Source organism: Acartia tonsa, chromosome 6 (assembly GCF_053477335.1).
Source record: "Acartia tonsa isolate MP-2025a chromosome 6, ASM5347733v1, whole genome shotgun sequence".
Taxonomy (NCBI): domain Eukaryota; kingdom Metazoa; phylum Arthropoda; class Copepoda; order Calanoida; family Acartiidae; genus Acartia; species Acartia tonsa.
In genome coordinates this window covers 18,785,936-18,802,088 of record NC_137265.1, presented here as the reverse complement: position 1 = coordinate 18,802,088, position 16,153 = coordinate 18,785,936, and the positions used below count along the sequence as shown (strand labels likewise).

The window sequence follows — 16,153 nt, the reverse complement described above, 5'->3', positions numbered from 1 at the left end:
TTATCATTACTATAATTTATTTCATAATTACAAAATTATACCTACAGATTTAACATTTTCAATTCTCATAATTAATTCAAAAAATATCTCGATGGTTTGATTTGTGTTTACGCAAGACTTCTCTTGTCTTCAATACTTTTCCACAAATATCACAGGAAAATCCACTGGAGGTCAGATGAATTGCTTCGATATGATTCCCTAAAATTAAATGTCATGCAAACTTTTAGAGTATAAAAAAAAGAATTTTGTATGATATGGCTTGCTGTTGGGAAGGAGTAGGGTTTGAATGTGGACCAAATAGATTTTCACCCCAAGTTTACTCTACACCCTCCTTGATGCATTCCTGAGACACCCGACTATTACGCTTCAAATTACAGCTCTCATCCCTCAAGGAGACGGTCAAAAATTTTCTGGTGCGCCTCACTCACCCCCCTATCAAAATAGGTTCTCATTGTAGCAACTTAAATTATGATTCAATTTTTGTCAAGACTCAAACCAAACTATACGCTATAAAGGGATAGTTTCACGAAGTGCATTTAAAAAAAATAGTGAACTGTAAGTTTTTTCTATTTTAAATAACGTAGGTAGTAATAAAGTTATTGATTAAAATTAAAATATTTGACCAGGGATTTTCCTTAAAAAATCAGTTTTTCATTTTTATTTTCAACTTCGTTGCATGTTATATATGGCAAAAACTTTTTTGTCATAAATACAACTTTAGATAGCATTTACTAGTTATACAACAAAATACACATAACAACAAAGAATGACCAATAAAATATCTAATATAGTACTTAGAGTAGTGATCTTTTTATATGTCTTAGTAGAATATATTAGGCATTGGATAGATATGATTGTGATAAAGAATTTTAACATTGACCTGACCGAACTTTTTTTATTTGACAATATCTAAAAAAGTTAGTGATTTGCAACATAAATTACATGAGAATGGTCTTTTTATATATATATATATATATGCTGTATAGTTAGTTGGTATTTCCGCGTGAGATAATGTGTATATTGTAAGTAAACCGGACGGTTTTCTTTATTTTTTAAAAGAATCTATAGAAAACATGTCCTATAATGAACCGGACGTTATTTTCTATGTTTTTTGAGTAACTTGTCCCAAGGGGAACCCCTGTTCAATTTTTTTATAACTCTTGTGAAATATGTGGAAAAAGATTCTCTGATTAGTGTTTTGGCTATACATATTTGGAAAGAAATAGACCATTCTCATGTAATTTATGTGGCAAATCACTTTAACTTTTTTAGATATTGTCAAATAAATAAAGTTTGGTCTGGTCAATGTTAAAAATTCTTTAACATATAATCATATCTATCCAATGCCTAATATATTCTACTAAGACATATAAAAGTTTACTACTCTAAGTACCTTAACTCTTTAAATACACTTCGTAGAACTATCCCTTTAGGATTAAACTTCCTTCATTAAAGTGCAGCCTACCTATATTCCTCTTGAACTTGCTCTCCTTGTTGCAGAAGTTGCAGACCCATGCTCCCGTGGGCAGCTTCGTCATGTGGCTGGCTATCAAGGTCTCCATGAAGTTGTCGTCGTCAGGTTGGTATAGAGGGTCGTCTAGATACAACACAGCAATGTTAGTCATGTTAGATGGGCTACCTCTGACTTTATCGCCTGTCAAATTAAATGAGTAATTGCTTTCCTTCAAAGTGACTATCGAGCACCGAACCTCCACCTTCTCACCATTTTTTATAATATTGAAATTATTGGGGGTTTGTTTTTTTTCCTATGTCTTACCTAGGGTTGACAATCCGTCTAATTTTTGGACCGAATTCGGATTCTTACAAGAATCCGTCCAAATATAAAACTGATTCTCCGCAGATTCCGGATTCTTATTTTTTTGACGGATTCCAGATTCTAGCAATATTGTAAAAGGCTTTTTAATAAATAAAGGGATTAAATTATAAGGGTACTGGGAAGAATCAAAAGCTGCGTTTTTTTCATAATTTTATGATCTATCCACTTGGTGGTGTAGGTGGGTAAAGAGGGTGGGGGGGGGGGTGATCTTTGCCTTCAAAGAGGGGGGGGGAGAAAAAACTCAAGACGCTAATTTTAGACTAAAAATTAAGAATCCGAATCCGCTATAAAAAAAAACGGATTCCGGAGTCGGATTCCAAAATTGGCCAAAAATTGGGCGGATTCCGGATTCGGATTGCCAACCCTAGTCTAACCCCTAACCCTACGGGAATACCCAGTATCCAATATAACTTTACCCGACCTTAAATTACAAACAATCAAACATAAAATCTATAAACATTATTTTCAATTTATCTAAAATATTGGGGGAGGTAGTGATAGATAGAGGGAATACGTCAGTGAGAACTTTTACTTTTATAAAAGTTAAACACATTTTACATAATTAATTATGAACAAAAATATTTTTTAAATTCAATTTATTCATAAAGTAAAATATGGATTGATGGTTCTAAAGACAAAATATTAAAGAAAATATTCATGGAAGCTTCGTCTTTGTAAATACACAAGTTTTCTTTTGATGTTGTCTCAGGGTATCCCTTGTCTTACAAAGTTTAGCACATGCATCACAAGAGAAGCCTCCAGTATTCACATGGATGGCCTCAATATGATTTTCCAGGTTGAATTTTGATTTGGTAATCTTAGCACAAGCCAGACATTGCCATCCAGTTTCAATTCTGCTCACGTAGCTGGATATTAGGTCATCTAATCCTACAAAAATAAATAAGATAAAGTTACTAAAAGTTGAATTTCAAAGAAGATAAGCTAGATATCTCTGACCATACTATTCTAAAATTGTTTATGTTTACTAATGACTATGTAGCTAAAAAATTAGTGGAATGATTTAATACAAAAATATTGACATATCAACAAATTTTACAAATTATTTCTAAAAACCTACTATTGTATAATTTATATAACATAGCTGGATATTAGGTCATCTAATCCTAAAAAATAAACAAGAAATTGTTTAAATTTCTAGGTATAAGTTGTATTTCAAGAAAGATAGTTAGGTTACTATGAAGATTGAATGAGAATGGTTTTTTATAAACACTGAAACAAATTAACTCTTAAATCAACTAAATTTACACATTAATTCTAAACCTATAATAAAAGCAGACAATATTTATTAATAAAACTAGAGATAAACAAGAAAATTTATATTACAATTGAATCATTCACAATAAAAAAAACAACATACATTAATCTGACAACCAACTAATATTACGCATTAATTCTAAAAACCTATTCTATAATAAAAGCAGACTATTGATACAATAAAAAAAATTGGGTATAGTCCCTTTCGTGACAACGTCTCTTAAAGGGCGTTTCGTCGAATTTTTACAGTAGCTTTTGAAAGGTTATTTTAGGTTAGGTGATTGCCCCGCATAGTTTGACCCCCCCCCCCCGCACAGGGGCTAGAAATAGAAGAAAATCTACTGTGAAATACAACAAAACGCCCCTTAAGAGGCGTTGTCACCAAACGGACAATACCCAATTTTTTATAATATAATTATTTATACTATCATACGACTAAAATTAATCTGACTTATTTGTTACAGCAAATTAAAAAAGACTAGAATAAATTATGATACTAATCCACCCACATTAAACTAAAGGACGGGAGGGGGGTGAGGTAGACTTTTAAGGGGGTGCAATAACATCAACAAGAGGGGTGTTATTTTATTGTAATGGGGTAGATACACCCCCTAGGTGCCCAGCCTTTACATAAGAGGGGGGGAAGTTTTGACACATTTGCGTAAACCTGGTGTATAGGCTTTATCTTTGGACTGAGAGAATAGGTTATTAAAGATAAAATCATTCTTATATGATGAATTTCCCCCAGATTTAAGATTTTTTGGATAGGCCCCCATTTTCCGAAGCTCCAGGCCTCCAGGTGTCCTCTGTACAGGTAAAAATAAAAAAATATTTTTTTTTTTGAAGAGTTAGAGGTCAACTCATAAAACAAGGAAGATGTGTGGATAAAGGGGGTTCGATACACCCCAACCGACTACTGCTCGCCTCTTTTACTTAATGTAAAATTTCTTTCTTTGCCCTTAATCCTAAACTCCGAATGTGCTCTGCGCTGGTGGCTGTACATAGAATTCCGCGTCTTGCTATGAAATCCGCAAATTAAGCATTCCTGGCCCCCACTGTCCACGTGGCGAGATTCAATATGGCGCTCGATTACAACTTTCTGCCTGGCATCTTTGCCGCAGAAAAGGCAGGTAAAGAATTCTCCTTTCTGTTCTATATTCTGGTTGATGATGGCGTCTAGATCCGCATCGCTGTAATCACCTGAAAAATAATATATTATTAGATTAAGCATTTTTTATTGTTTAATAGAATATACTTGGTTATATTAAAGGGTAAAATTTGTTGGTCAGTTCGTTCATCCAGTATGAGGGATGGGATCCAAGTAATCATATTTATTAATTTATCATTTATGCCCGGCTTTCCGCAGATAGTAAAATAAAAAATTATGAAATTAATTATGATTTCTATTTTATTATTTGTAGAAAATTGTCTATAATACGATACATGATTTTCCAATACGGCTAAAAACCGATTCAATCAATACTAAAGTAACAATTTTTTTATCATATTAATACTTATTAACTGCATGATGAACATTTCTCATATGAATACCCAAAGCATGCCTAGTCTTACTAACCATCCCACAAATACAACAATTCTGTCCTCCGCTGTCCAGATGAAATGATTCAATATGGCGCTGAATAGTCTGCTTCATTCTTGAACATTTGCCACAAAATTTGCAGAAATAGTTGCTGTCCTGCTTCTCTATGTTCTGGTTGATCTGTGTGTCTATATCGTTGTAGGCATCTCCATAATTTGAAAGACCTTAAAAAGTAAGTAATAGTTAGTTAGACAATCCAGAAATAATATGAAGGACAGATAAATCTATGAAAAGTCAAAATTTATAAAGCATATTACAATCCTTATACAAAAGGATGTCAGGATGTCTAGAGAAAGAATCTCAATAACTGCTGGACCGAGATGGTTCTCCTTTATAATAAAGCTTTTTATAGGTCCAGGATATTTTTTGTATTGGATATTCTCTTAAAAGACTCATTAAGTTTGCCTACCTAAAGAAAATATAATATATTCAATATTTAAACCAAACAATATCTTAATAACGAAAATTAAACTCAAGGTGTTAAAATGTATATATTTATTTAAGATGATAACATAGTTTTGAGAAACAGATTAATATAAGCTGGATTATAATCGGTTCTGAGATATACTAAAAAATCATGTATAGTAAATAATGTTCCACGAATAATAAAATAAAAATCACAAGATTAATACCAGTTTTGGTGGCACGTGTTTTCAACGCCTCGGGGACAACATAGCTGTATTTAATCTTATAATTTTCATTTTACTATCAACGGAAAGCTGTATTATATAATACAAATACTATCACAGAAATCTATTCTTAGCTACATGATACTTCCGTTTGTGTTGATTCAAGGCATCTCTAGTTTTACATAAGTTATCACATAAATCACAAGAAAATCCGCCAAGATCAACATGGAAAGCCTCTATATGTCTTGTAATTGTTTGTTTATGGTTGGCTTGTTTTCCGCAGAATCTACACACAAAATTTTGTCCAATTTGCTGAATATTTTCATTGATCAGGCTTCTATAGTCTTCAGTTCCGTAATCTAAAAATTAAAAACTTAATGAAATAAAAGTTCAAAACGGGGGATAAATTAATGTTAGAGCACTTTTTAGATAATTCACAAAAAAAGATATTTCAATATTTTTTTACAAACAAGGATGATAACATCAAAGCACAAAAAAAATATGACAAATGATTTTAATAGCAGATGTTCAGTGGCCATGAATCAAGAACAGAATATTATTACAAAACCTTTCACACATGTTCTTAATGTGTTTAAATATTCATCAATATTTTGTATCATCACTGACAGAGAGACATTGAAACAATTTTTAAAAAAAACTGGAGACTCATTGATATAAAAAATCTTCACAAAAAAAATTCAGCCGTCAATATATTAATATATTGTAAAAACTACATGGTAAAAAAGCTTATAATACATACTTATAAATTAACATGATATTTCCGTATGTGTTGCACCAAGCCATATCTTGTCTTACTTACATTACCACATATTTCGCATGGAAATTCGCCAAAATTAATATGAAATGCTTCAATATGACGTCTGATTGTCTGTTTATGATTTGCCTGCTTCCCACAGAATTTACAAACGTAATTGTTTTGAGATAGAAGAATATTTTCATTCACCATGTTCTTGAATTCTTCTTCGCTTAATTCTAAAAATAAACAAATAAATTAGATTAATATTAATAATGGTATTGTTGAGTTGATTTTATAAATGTTGTAGTGTAGTGATTAATACCTCTGGGGAAAGTTGACAAATGTACCAACACTCCAACTATTGCAGACAACCAACCCATTGATAGCTCGACATTTGTCTGACAGTTCAAACAATAGTAAAGTAATTAGATGTGCCTATTTTGAGTCTAGGCAATCCCCTTCAACATCTATTAATGTCACGCATCGGTAAACTTTAACGTCTATTGTTATAACGCGAGTTGGACCGAGATTGAAACCCATTACCTACCTGACGACAAGCGGATTCGCTACGTGTTACGCTAAAGATGCATTGAACTAGTTGGAACAAAGGACAAGCATATAAAGCAAGCAAATTCTTAAAGGTTGTTTCGCTTAATGTTATGAGTTTAACTCGTGATGAGATAGTAGAATCGCATCCCTCACCGAGGTCATGATTTTTCAATTCTTGCTTAATTAATAATCTGAAGAAAAATAGTAAGAAGGGGATTATTGAGTAAGTTTGGATACTTAATAGTCAAGTACATAATATCAGTACTACCCTTATCCCAAGCTCCTCTGCGGAGAGTGTCATTCATTACGGTGACTTAATTTGGGACACCTGCCATACTCGGCGAGGGTGAGGTAATAATGAGTAGCTCTCATGAGATAGCGGGTCAAGTCATAATGTGCTTGAACGTGGAGCTTGATAGCCCTAGTAGCTATACAAAAGTGTCTCAGCCTACTCCATGACTACTTAGGTCCAAACCCTAAGAGACTATGGCTAATCAATCAATCAATCAATCAAGAAAAATAGTACATGTAAGAAAAAAGATGGTCCAACCATCCCAAAGACCGTCAAATTCCCTAACCACTCAATTAAATTTCAAGTTGACAAAAAAATGTATTAAAACAAATTAAAATTATTATAACTAGGATTTTCGGGTTATTCCTGATATTTCACATCGGTAGAATCACTAGTTGTTAAAGTGGAGAAATTTTAAATAATACCTATACAAAAAAAATAAATTAATTGAAACAGAATATTTATTTCATTAGGAGTTTAAATCTTTACTTATACAATACTTATGAATAATACTGTTTATTAAGTATTAATTTTTCTTTTCAACTAAATAAGGAGGATATGTTTTATTGTCATTGTATTGTAACAGAGCATGCTTCCACGTATATTAAAATGAACAATTATAAGATTTTATCATTTTAATTTTAATATTTGAGGAAAATTGTCTACAATACGATTCTATACATGATTTTTCACTATGGCTAAAATCGGTTCTATTCCAGCGGATTTAAATCGGTTTTCAAGCATACTGAAATATTGATTCTAAAGAATCAGTTTTTCTTTTTAACTAAATGCGGATGGTATCTTCTATTGTGTTGCAGCAGGGCATGCTTAGTTGAACAACTATTTCCACATACATGACAAGAATATCCACCAACATTGATGTGGAATGCTTCTATGTGCCTCCCTATTGTCTGCTTGTGGAGAGAGTGTTTGTTACAGAAAGAACAAAAATATCCACCATTGACGCTGGCATGTATGTTGTCATTAATTAGGTTCTTAACGTTGTCAGCTGGAGTATTCTGATCTGAAATCAAGAATAATTGTTAGAAAAACATATTATTGACAGATTATCTCATTTGTTGGCTTTAAAACATTGAGAACTTTTAATATATCATGGTTGGTTGGTTCAAGCCTAGCAACGTTCAAACTTTTTAACCAAGAATTTTAATCCACAAAAAGGTATTTTTTTAGAAATGATCATGCAATTTCACAAAACATTATATTGTATTTAAGTTATGAAATAAAATAAAAAATATTGTTGTTCGATTATATTTTTAGTTATTTGAAGCACAAAAAGTCTAATAATGTTTGTTTCTGTGGTTAGACAGTGCAGCTCTTGTCTTGCAAGAATATTCACACATGTCACAAGAGTATTCGCCAAGATCCAAATGATGCGCTTCAATGTGACGCCATATTGTTTGTTTATGATTGGCTTGTTTGTGACAGAAAGTACAAATAAAGCTCTGTCCGTTTTGTTGAGTGTTTTCATTCAGTATAGCGATTCTTCCTTCTCGGCTTAACCCTGAAACACAAACATATAGGTCAAAAAAATTTTGTTATTTAAAAAAAAAAGGGTGACAACATCCATAAATAGCAAAGCACAAACGGACAGTGAGCTATAGAGCAGATATATATATATAAAAATCAGGCAATATTTCTTGTATAATATATGTATTTGTCTTCTGTAACATGGCCGACAAACCGAGTAAATTGTAAACTGGATGTTCGTTGACATAAGATTCACAAAAAAATATTCTACCCGTCTATCTTGAATAGCAGATTCACGATTCCCTTTAACCTTTTCTTACAGACTGAAACATGGAAAGTTCGTCCCTTTTTATATATCTTAGTGCACCTTTAATTGATACCTAAATACAAAATCTCAAATCATAAAATAAATTCAATATAAATACAACAGTAACCACGCCAGGCTACAATTGAATCAAGATAAAAGTAAGTGCCGAGCTCTGCGACCTATGTATGGTGAAATTAGACATAAAACCATAATGATTCCAGGTAAAACAAAAATATTTTAGCGGGATCTTTTTGAGAAAATTAGTTTTGAAAATTTCAAGTTCAATTATCCCCCTAGGAGTTGCCGCATAATCATGACAAGAAAAGCAAAGATTATTGATTTAAAATTTTGAACAAGTTTGCTTTTATAAAGTTCTTCATAAAACCACTCCTGAAGGGAGTTAATTAATGGCCATTTTTATCAGTTGCTTTGCTAAGGTCACGGAAATTCAGCCTTAAATAAATCATATTTAGAGAGGTTTCATGAAAGACTGCATAAAAGCAAAGTTGTTCAAAATAATCTTTGCTTTTATTGTCATGACTATACGGAAACTCCTAGGGGGTGAAAATTGAACCTGAAATTTTCAAATCTAATTTTCTCAAAAAAATCCCGCTGAAATATTTTGGTTTTACCTGGAATCATCATGGTTTTATGTCCAATTTCACCATACATAGGCCCTCTGTGTGTTTGTATTGAAAGAATTTGCTAGCTGGTGGACCGATATGGTTCGCCTTTACAATGAAGCTTCATATCAAATAAGATAATACTTCAGTTCAGGCGCGTCTCTCTTTTGGACTCTGTAGTCCAGGAAATACTGCCACCCTGTTCCTCCATGATGTCCTGTCATAAGATAATACTAGACTAGCTTATTTCTGAACTAGTGGAAAGGAAAATATATAAATATTCTTAACCGAGATTAAAACTTTATCCAAAAAAATTACACAAATAATTCATTTCTTAAATTGGTTCATAAACACCTTTAAACAAATACTATTTCAAGTGGAAAACAACTGATTCTAATATTGGGCAGTCCTCAGAGCGCAGGTATGCTTCCTATGGGAATCTCTTGTTTTGGATACTTTGCCACAATTCAAACAGGTCACTCCTTCGCTCTTCACATGCTTGGCCTGTCATAATTTAACAAAATTTAAATTTTAGTATTTTTAAATCTAATTTTAAGTATAGGTATTTGATTTAATTTTTTTAATTATTTATACAGCGGCTAAAATCAGCTTTGTCAAAGATCTTTTCTAAGGGTTAAGTCAATCAATAAAGGGGGGAGGCGGATGTGCCACTTTTTGAAACCAAAAGTAAAACGCGCATGATCTTAGCCCATAAAAGAGTTACAGCTCTAAAATTCGGCACAGCAGTTGCTTTTGTGGAGAACAATATGGAACTGTGAAGAAACGGCGGCGGAACAGCCGCTTTCGCCGAAAACCGCCGAAATATTTTTTGCCTTTTTCGCCAAATTAGACAGTTCTAGATCATCTGAGATAAACTTTTTTCTTATAAACATTTTCTTTACATTTTCACATGACACTTGAAATATTTTAAACATGTCAATATTAAAAAAAATTGCAATTGTAAAATCTTAAAAGTGTCAAGGGAAAATATAAGGGAAATTTTTATGAAAAAAAAGTTTCTAAGATGTTTGAAAATTGTCTATTATGGCGAGAACAGATAAAAAAAATATCGGCGGGAAACGGCGGTTTCGGTTTCTCTTTTATGGGCTAATCTCATGCGCGTTTTACTTTTGGTTTCAAAAAGTGGCACATCCGCCTCCCCCCTTCCTATACATCCCCAATGATGATAAGCAAAATAACCTCTTCTATAGATTTAAATTTGGAATCAACCAATCAAAATTAAATAAATGTACCCAAAGTTGTTGAAACGTTGAAACGAAAACGTTATTATAAAACTTTGGGGACGTGTGTAATAAAAAAAAAACAATGTCCCCTCCGTCCCTGCTTTCATTTAATAGTTAATATTTTGTTTTCCTCGATATGATGCGCCATATTATGTCTCCACTTTGATGTGAGGCCGCACTGAATGCATTGGTATTCGTTCTTGTTGTTCTTAAAATACATCTGTTGGATTTGCAGGTCTAAATCACCAAAATCTCCTATAATATAAAAATCACTTAAGAAAAATTGGCATAACCCTAAAAAAAGATCCTTTAAAGCACTGCCCCCTCCTTATTTTATGAATAAATCAAAAAAGGGGGCAGGTAGTGAATGAACTATTGTTACCTACATTCTAAAGAATTACCAAAAATCTATTTCAAAATATTTCTGCTAATCATCTGAAGTAACAACTAAGATACATAAAGGACTTGGCTAGTAGCTCACATATTTCATGTGTTGATAAAAAAACTAAAAATCATTGGTTACCAATTGCACAATATTTATTACAATATTTTTAAAATTCTTAGAATGTATGTGGGAGTGACTGCATCCTACATACATGTTTTCTCTTACTCTCTCTGTTCTTAAATAAATTGCCGCAAAACTCACAAGTCACGTGAGCATTTTCAATATGGCGGGCTTCTACATGCCGCACTATGTTGGATCTGTTTTTAATGTCGGCTTTACCACACACAGAACAGCTCCAGCCGTTGACAGGATCTTTGTAAATCATCGCATTGATTTCCTCATCCAATTGTTTCTCAAATTCTGTAAAAAAAAAAAATAGAATGATTAGTTATATTCTCTAAATTGATTCGTAGTAATTTGGCTGCAGTATAAACCTCTGTTTTTGCTTTCAGCCAAATTATCACGAAAAGTAGATGACTTTTATCATAATTGTAAAAACAATTTTATGACATTTCTTTTAAAAGTCAAAGAAATGATAATAAGATTATATTATTTCAAGCATAGAATGGATTTATTACTATTAAACAGAAAGATTAGGTACCTAACAAATGAGAACTTAAGTAATAATTTTATCAAAGATAAACTATACAGCATGACCCTCGAAAAAGTATTTTTAAGCATCTGCAGCCCTTATTTCTCAATGAATTATTAAAAAATGCATATGTCCTTGTTCTCCATAGTATTCCACGTAAGTAGATATAAAAATATTTTTTTTACCTCCATTAACACCGGAGATTTTTAGAGCTAAAGTTTTGAAAAAGTGACTGAGAAAAAGAATTTTTTTTTGTTTCTCTTATATTTTGGATGGTTATATTATGTTTTTCTGGCAACTGAATAATGAGACACAAAGAAAAACAAGTTAACTAAATATTTCTTTTTTATTCCACCAAAAAATATTAATTTTTAATGGCAAAAAATACTACTGGATGAATTGATTATTTGCAAATTTTAGGTTATTTATTAACCCTTATTTATAGAAAAGGATTAATTATGACAGTTGCTCCGCCTACTTTTCTGACATCTCAATTATTTAATAGGGGGTAAATTAAGCTTTTTAGACTAAAAAATCATTATGTTTATTTTTATTTTCTTTATAACTTTTTTGTTATTAAAGTTAGGATTGTGAAACAAAAACAATTTTCCTGCTATATTCATAGAGATTTATTTGGTTTTTTAATCTTAAACAATTTTGCCTAATAAGCAAGTTTTTCAAAATATCATTAAACTAAAAAGACTCAAAAAATATGTGTAAAAAAATGCTTTTTACTCAAAAACTAATTTTTTTATTTCATTTTTGTATGTTTCTGCTAGTAACAAAAATAAAAGGATTTCTAGCTTAATTTTGCTAAAAAAATCGTTTCATGTTAAAAGTTACTTTTTCCTCAGTCACTTTTTCAAAACTTTAGCACTAAAAATCTCCGGTGTTAATGGAGGTAAAAAAAATATTTTATATCTACTAACGTGGAATACTATAGAGAACAAGGACATATGCATTTTTTAATAATTCATTGAGAAATAAGGGCTGCAGATGCTTAAAAATACTTTTTCGAGGGTCATGCTGTATAAATTACTAGTGCTTGTAATGTAAAATTAGATTTTCATAGAAACATAAAGTAAAAATATAATTTTATCAAACTCATAGTTTATTGTTAGATAATTTTAATATCAGAACTGTTGCAAACAATCCACCAAATATATGAGAATCTTTAACATATATTTTGAATTAGAAATCAAAAAAAGGTACACTTATGCTTCCTGAGTGACTCTCTGCTCTTGTACACCCGTGTACATCCTGTACACTGTATTGTACTGCTGAAATGCACTGCTTCTACATGCTGCACTATGTTGAATTTGTTCTTAATGTCGGTTAAGCCACACACAGAACATCTCCAGCCGTTGACAGGATCTTTGTAAATCACAGAATTGAATTCTTCATCCAATTGTTTCTCAATTTCTGTAAAAAAAAAAGAATATATTCTCTAAATTGATTCGTAGTAATTTGGCTGCAGTAGAAACCTCTGTTTTTGCTTTCAGCCAAATCGCCATGAAATTACAATTAAAATAAAAATTTAATTGCATAACTATTAAAATAAGGGAAAATATTGTAGGATTATAATATTTTAAGCATAAATTAGATTATTTATTAGTTAGGTACTATTAAACAAAAGGTTTAGGTAGGTACCTAGGTAACAAATCAGAGCTTAATAATTTTATCCAAAAAAATATCAATATTTCTTTTTTTAGAACATAGAGATTTTTAGAAATTATAGAAAATTGAAAATAAATAGTTTTTTTTCGGATAATTTTGACATCAAAACAGTGGCAAACAAGCCACCAAATACATGAGATTCTTCTGCATATACTTTAGAGTTGAAATCAAATAGGTACTCCAGTGCACTTATGCTTCCTGAGTGACTCCCTGCTCTTGTACACCCTTGTACATCCTGTACACTGTATAGTACTGCTGAAATGCTTGGCGTCCAAGTGGGTCATCACACCCCACTTCTTCTTGGTAGTCCAGCCGCACACAGTACACATGTACAGACCAGTAGATGTCTTGCTCACGTATTCTTGTAATCGGTCGGTTAATCCTGAAACAGTTAGATGGTATGTTAGTAAATATTTTAGAATTTTATTATAAACTGGGATTAGTTAATGGACAGGTAGGGGGAGGGTTTACATAACACCACCAAAAACGATCACTTAAAAAAATTTTTCACACCATTAGGACTTACATCCCCCAGCAAATATCTGAGAACACCACTGGATAAGATAAAACAAAAAAATAGAATAACTAAAAATAAAAATATAAATAATTTATAACTTTTATTACACATAATATTAGGTATATTTTAGGTTCGTTTTAATACATTTTGAATCAGTATTTATATTAAAACATAAAACATAGTATAATTGTAGGTTAAATATTAGAAAAAACATTGATGAGAGGGCGGGGTGGGAGGCGGATGTCCCACTTTTTTAACCCAACAGATGAGACGTTAAAATGTAAAAAACGTTAGAACAACGGGATTTTGCCTGACAAATGCTTAAATGGTGTATTTATTACAATTATCCGATTATCCGCCTCCTCCCTTACAAACAGAAACAACATTACTACAGGATATTAAAATCATTTTTGCGCTTGTGATAGACAGATATGTGGTTGGTTAAGCTGTTCTGGGTCTTGTACACTTTGTAACAATACCTGGATACACAAGTTGATCACGTACATTTTTATTTTCGTGGATTTTAAATATGAATTAAAATTCTTAAAAAGACAAACCTAAACGAAAATTAACAAGTTTGGCAAGGAAAAAGCAGCGAATAGACACTAGAAAAACACATTTAAAAGTTAAATAATTCGCTAATTGGATTTTGAGCTAAACGACCCATAAATGAAAACATACTCAATTTTCTATGTAGCATATTATGTTTACCTCAGACATTTTTTAAAGTAAAAGATTTGTCACGTGTTTCACAAGACAATTATATAACAAGGATTCTATTATTGATTCGTTGTTCTAAGAAGCTCTTGTTCTTGAAATATCCCCTTCTGCTAATTTTATCCATAATTAGGGATATACAAAAAGGATATGGAATACGTGGATATGGTTCTTACAGTTGGCTAATATAACGATACTTCCCCCCACCCTATAACTTTACCCCATCACCTCCCGCTGACCACGAAGAAACGGATTGATAAATATATGAGTACTATGTTAGCAACCAAAATTAACGACAAAAATTCCCTGGTCACAATATCCCTGATTCCACGTATTCTATATACATTTATCCAAAAAGGGTCCAGTGCTGGATCTTTAAATCATTTTAGTGGTGAGCCAGATCGGGGTGAGCCAACTCTCCACCAATGAGAGCACAGCATTTTATGAAATGCTGCGCTGTGATTGGCTGAAATTCGGCGCACCCCGATCTGGCTCACCACTAAAATGATTTAAAGATCCAGCTCAGGAGAAATAAAAATAGGTTTGTTTTGACTATTTTGCGAATTTAATGTAGCTAAAACATCTGGTTGGTGGAAAAATAATGATGTTGTTTAGCCTCCTGTCGCTCCTCTTTGTGATATTGGTAAATATGCTTCCATAAACTATTCCGAGTCTTGTAGTCTTTATAACAATATCTAGACACACACAGATTAGATGCACGTTATGCTGTTTACAAAATATCTTAGCAGCTGCGCCCCTAGCATCTGCTTATTCAGTTCCGACACTGTACAAGTGTTAATTTTCGTATGTCCTACCGTTTTAAAGCTTCTCTTTTATGGATGTTGTAATCCTTGTTTTTAAATAGTTTGACTGTAAGCAATGTTTTTCTTGTGATATATGGCAATGTGAGTATTCAGACTATTCTTGGTCTTGTATGTCTTGAAACAATATCTGGAAATTAATACAATTCAATGCACAAGCAGCTTAATAACTATTGAAAGTAATTATCAGGAAAAGGGTAAGGTATTTTAAAGGATAAGACAAGGCCCAATAAAAATTGCCCTCTCTATAGCTTAAAATGACAGTGAAAAAGTTTGTATACTAGGTATTAGTTTGTATCAACCAATCAAGATTCAAGGAAAGTACCCAAAGTTTTCAAACCAAAGAAATATGCATAAAAAACCTTTGTTTTCAGTTTTTAAAAGCGAAGCTTTTCTATAATTAGGGTCGGTCCGTCCGTACGTCCGTCCGTAACGGATAGCTTTTTTCGTTAATTTAGGCATGTTAGAATTGTCCTATCGATTTCAAATTTTGCATGGTGATTCCTTTAGTAGTTAGGTACGATTTAGAAAGCGTAGCAACTCTATAATCATTACCAAAATGTCCGTACGTCCATTTTAAACATGTTGATTTTTTACTATTTTAACAACAAATTTTTATGTGATCAAATCATCGGATTGATCTGATTTTTGGTATATTGATTCCTGGGACAACAAAGTATTATGTAATAAGCGAAGCAACTCTATAATCAATTCCTAAAAATGTAAGTATGTCCATAAAAATTATCCTGTATCAAGCAGTTTTACAACAAATTTACGTACAAT

At 32.0% G+C, this 16,153-nt stretch overlaps 2 protein-coding genes and 2 long non-coding RNA genes across 4 annotated transcripts; all 4 read right to left on the bottom strand.

The window, feature by feature from the left end:
• Positions 1-1,719, bottom strand: LOC145323197 (zinc finger protein 827-like). Its single transcript, XM_080165650.1, has 2 exons — positions 1,466-1,719; positions 1-198 (listed from the first exon to the last, which is right to left on the bottom strand). Exons 1-2 carry the CDS (start codon positions 1,623-1,625, stop codon positions 77-79), a joined length of 282 nt encoding a protein of 93 aa, XP_080021776.1. The 5' UTR covers positions 1,626-1,719; the 3' UTR covers positions 1-76.
• Positions 1,720-5,192: 3,473 nt separating this feature from the next.
• Positions 5,193-6,334, bottom strand: LOC145323201 (uncharacterized). The gene is made up of 2 exons (XR_013880876.1): positions 6,102-6,334; positions 5,193-5,700 (listed from the first exon to the last, which is right to left on the bottom strand). It is a non-coding gene; the product is annotated as an uncharacterized LOC145323201 (long non-coding RNA).
• Positions 6,335-8,348: 2,014 nt separating this feature from the next.
• Positions 8,349-9,850, bottom strand: LOC145323200 (uncharacterized). Its single transcript, XR_013880875.1, has 2 exons — positions 9,712-9,850; positions 8,349-8,461 (listed from the first exon to the last, which is right to left on the bottom strand). It is a non-coding gene; the product is annotated as an uncharacterized LOC145323200 (long non-coding RNA).
• An 854-nt stretch (positions 9,851-10,704) lies between these two features.
• Positions 10,705-14,218, bottom strand: LOC145323003 (zinc finger Y-chromosomal protein-like). Its single transcript, XM_080165391.1, has 5 exons — positions 14,143-14,218; positions 13,569-13,697; positions 12,851-13,060; positions 11,212-11,358; positions 10,705-10,856 (listed from the first exon to the last, which is right to left on the bottom strand). Exons 1-5 carry the CDS (start codon positions 14,216-14,218, stop codon positions 10,705-10,707), a joined length of 714 nt encoding a protein of 237 aa, XP_080021517.1.
• Between the last annotated feature and the right edge of the window lie 1,935 nt (positions 14,219-16,153).

Coding starts and splice junctions, on each gene's coding strand:
- LOC145323197 (XM_080165650.1), bottom strand. CDS start 1,625: ATGACTAACATTGCTGTGTTGTATCTAGACGACCCTCTATACCAACCT. Junction 199..1,465: donor CAAGTTCAAGAGGAATATAG/GTAGGCTGCACT, acceptor ATTTAATTTTAG/GGAATCATATCGAAGCAATT.
- LOC145323003 (XM_080165391.1), bottom strand. CDS start 14,218: ATGTTGTTTCTGTTTGTAAGGGAGGAGGCGGATAATCGGATAATTGTA. Junction 13,698..14,142: donor ACCATTTAAGCATTTGTCAG/GCAAAATCCCGT, acceptor TAACTGTTTCAG/GATTAACCGACCGATTACAA. Junction 11,359..12,850: donor GTCACTCAGGAAGCATAAGT/GTACCTTTTTTT, acceptor TGATTTACAAAG/ATCCTGTCAACGGCTGGAGC.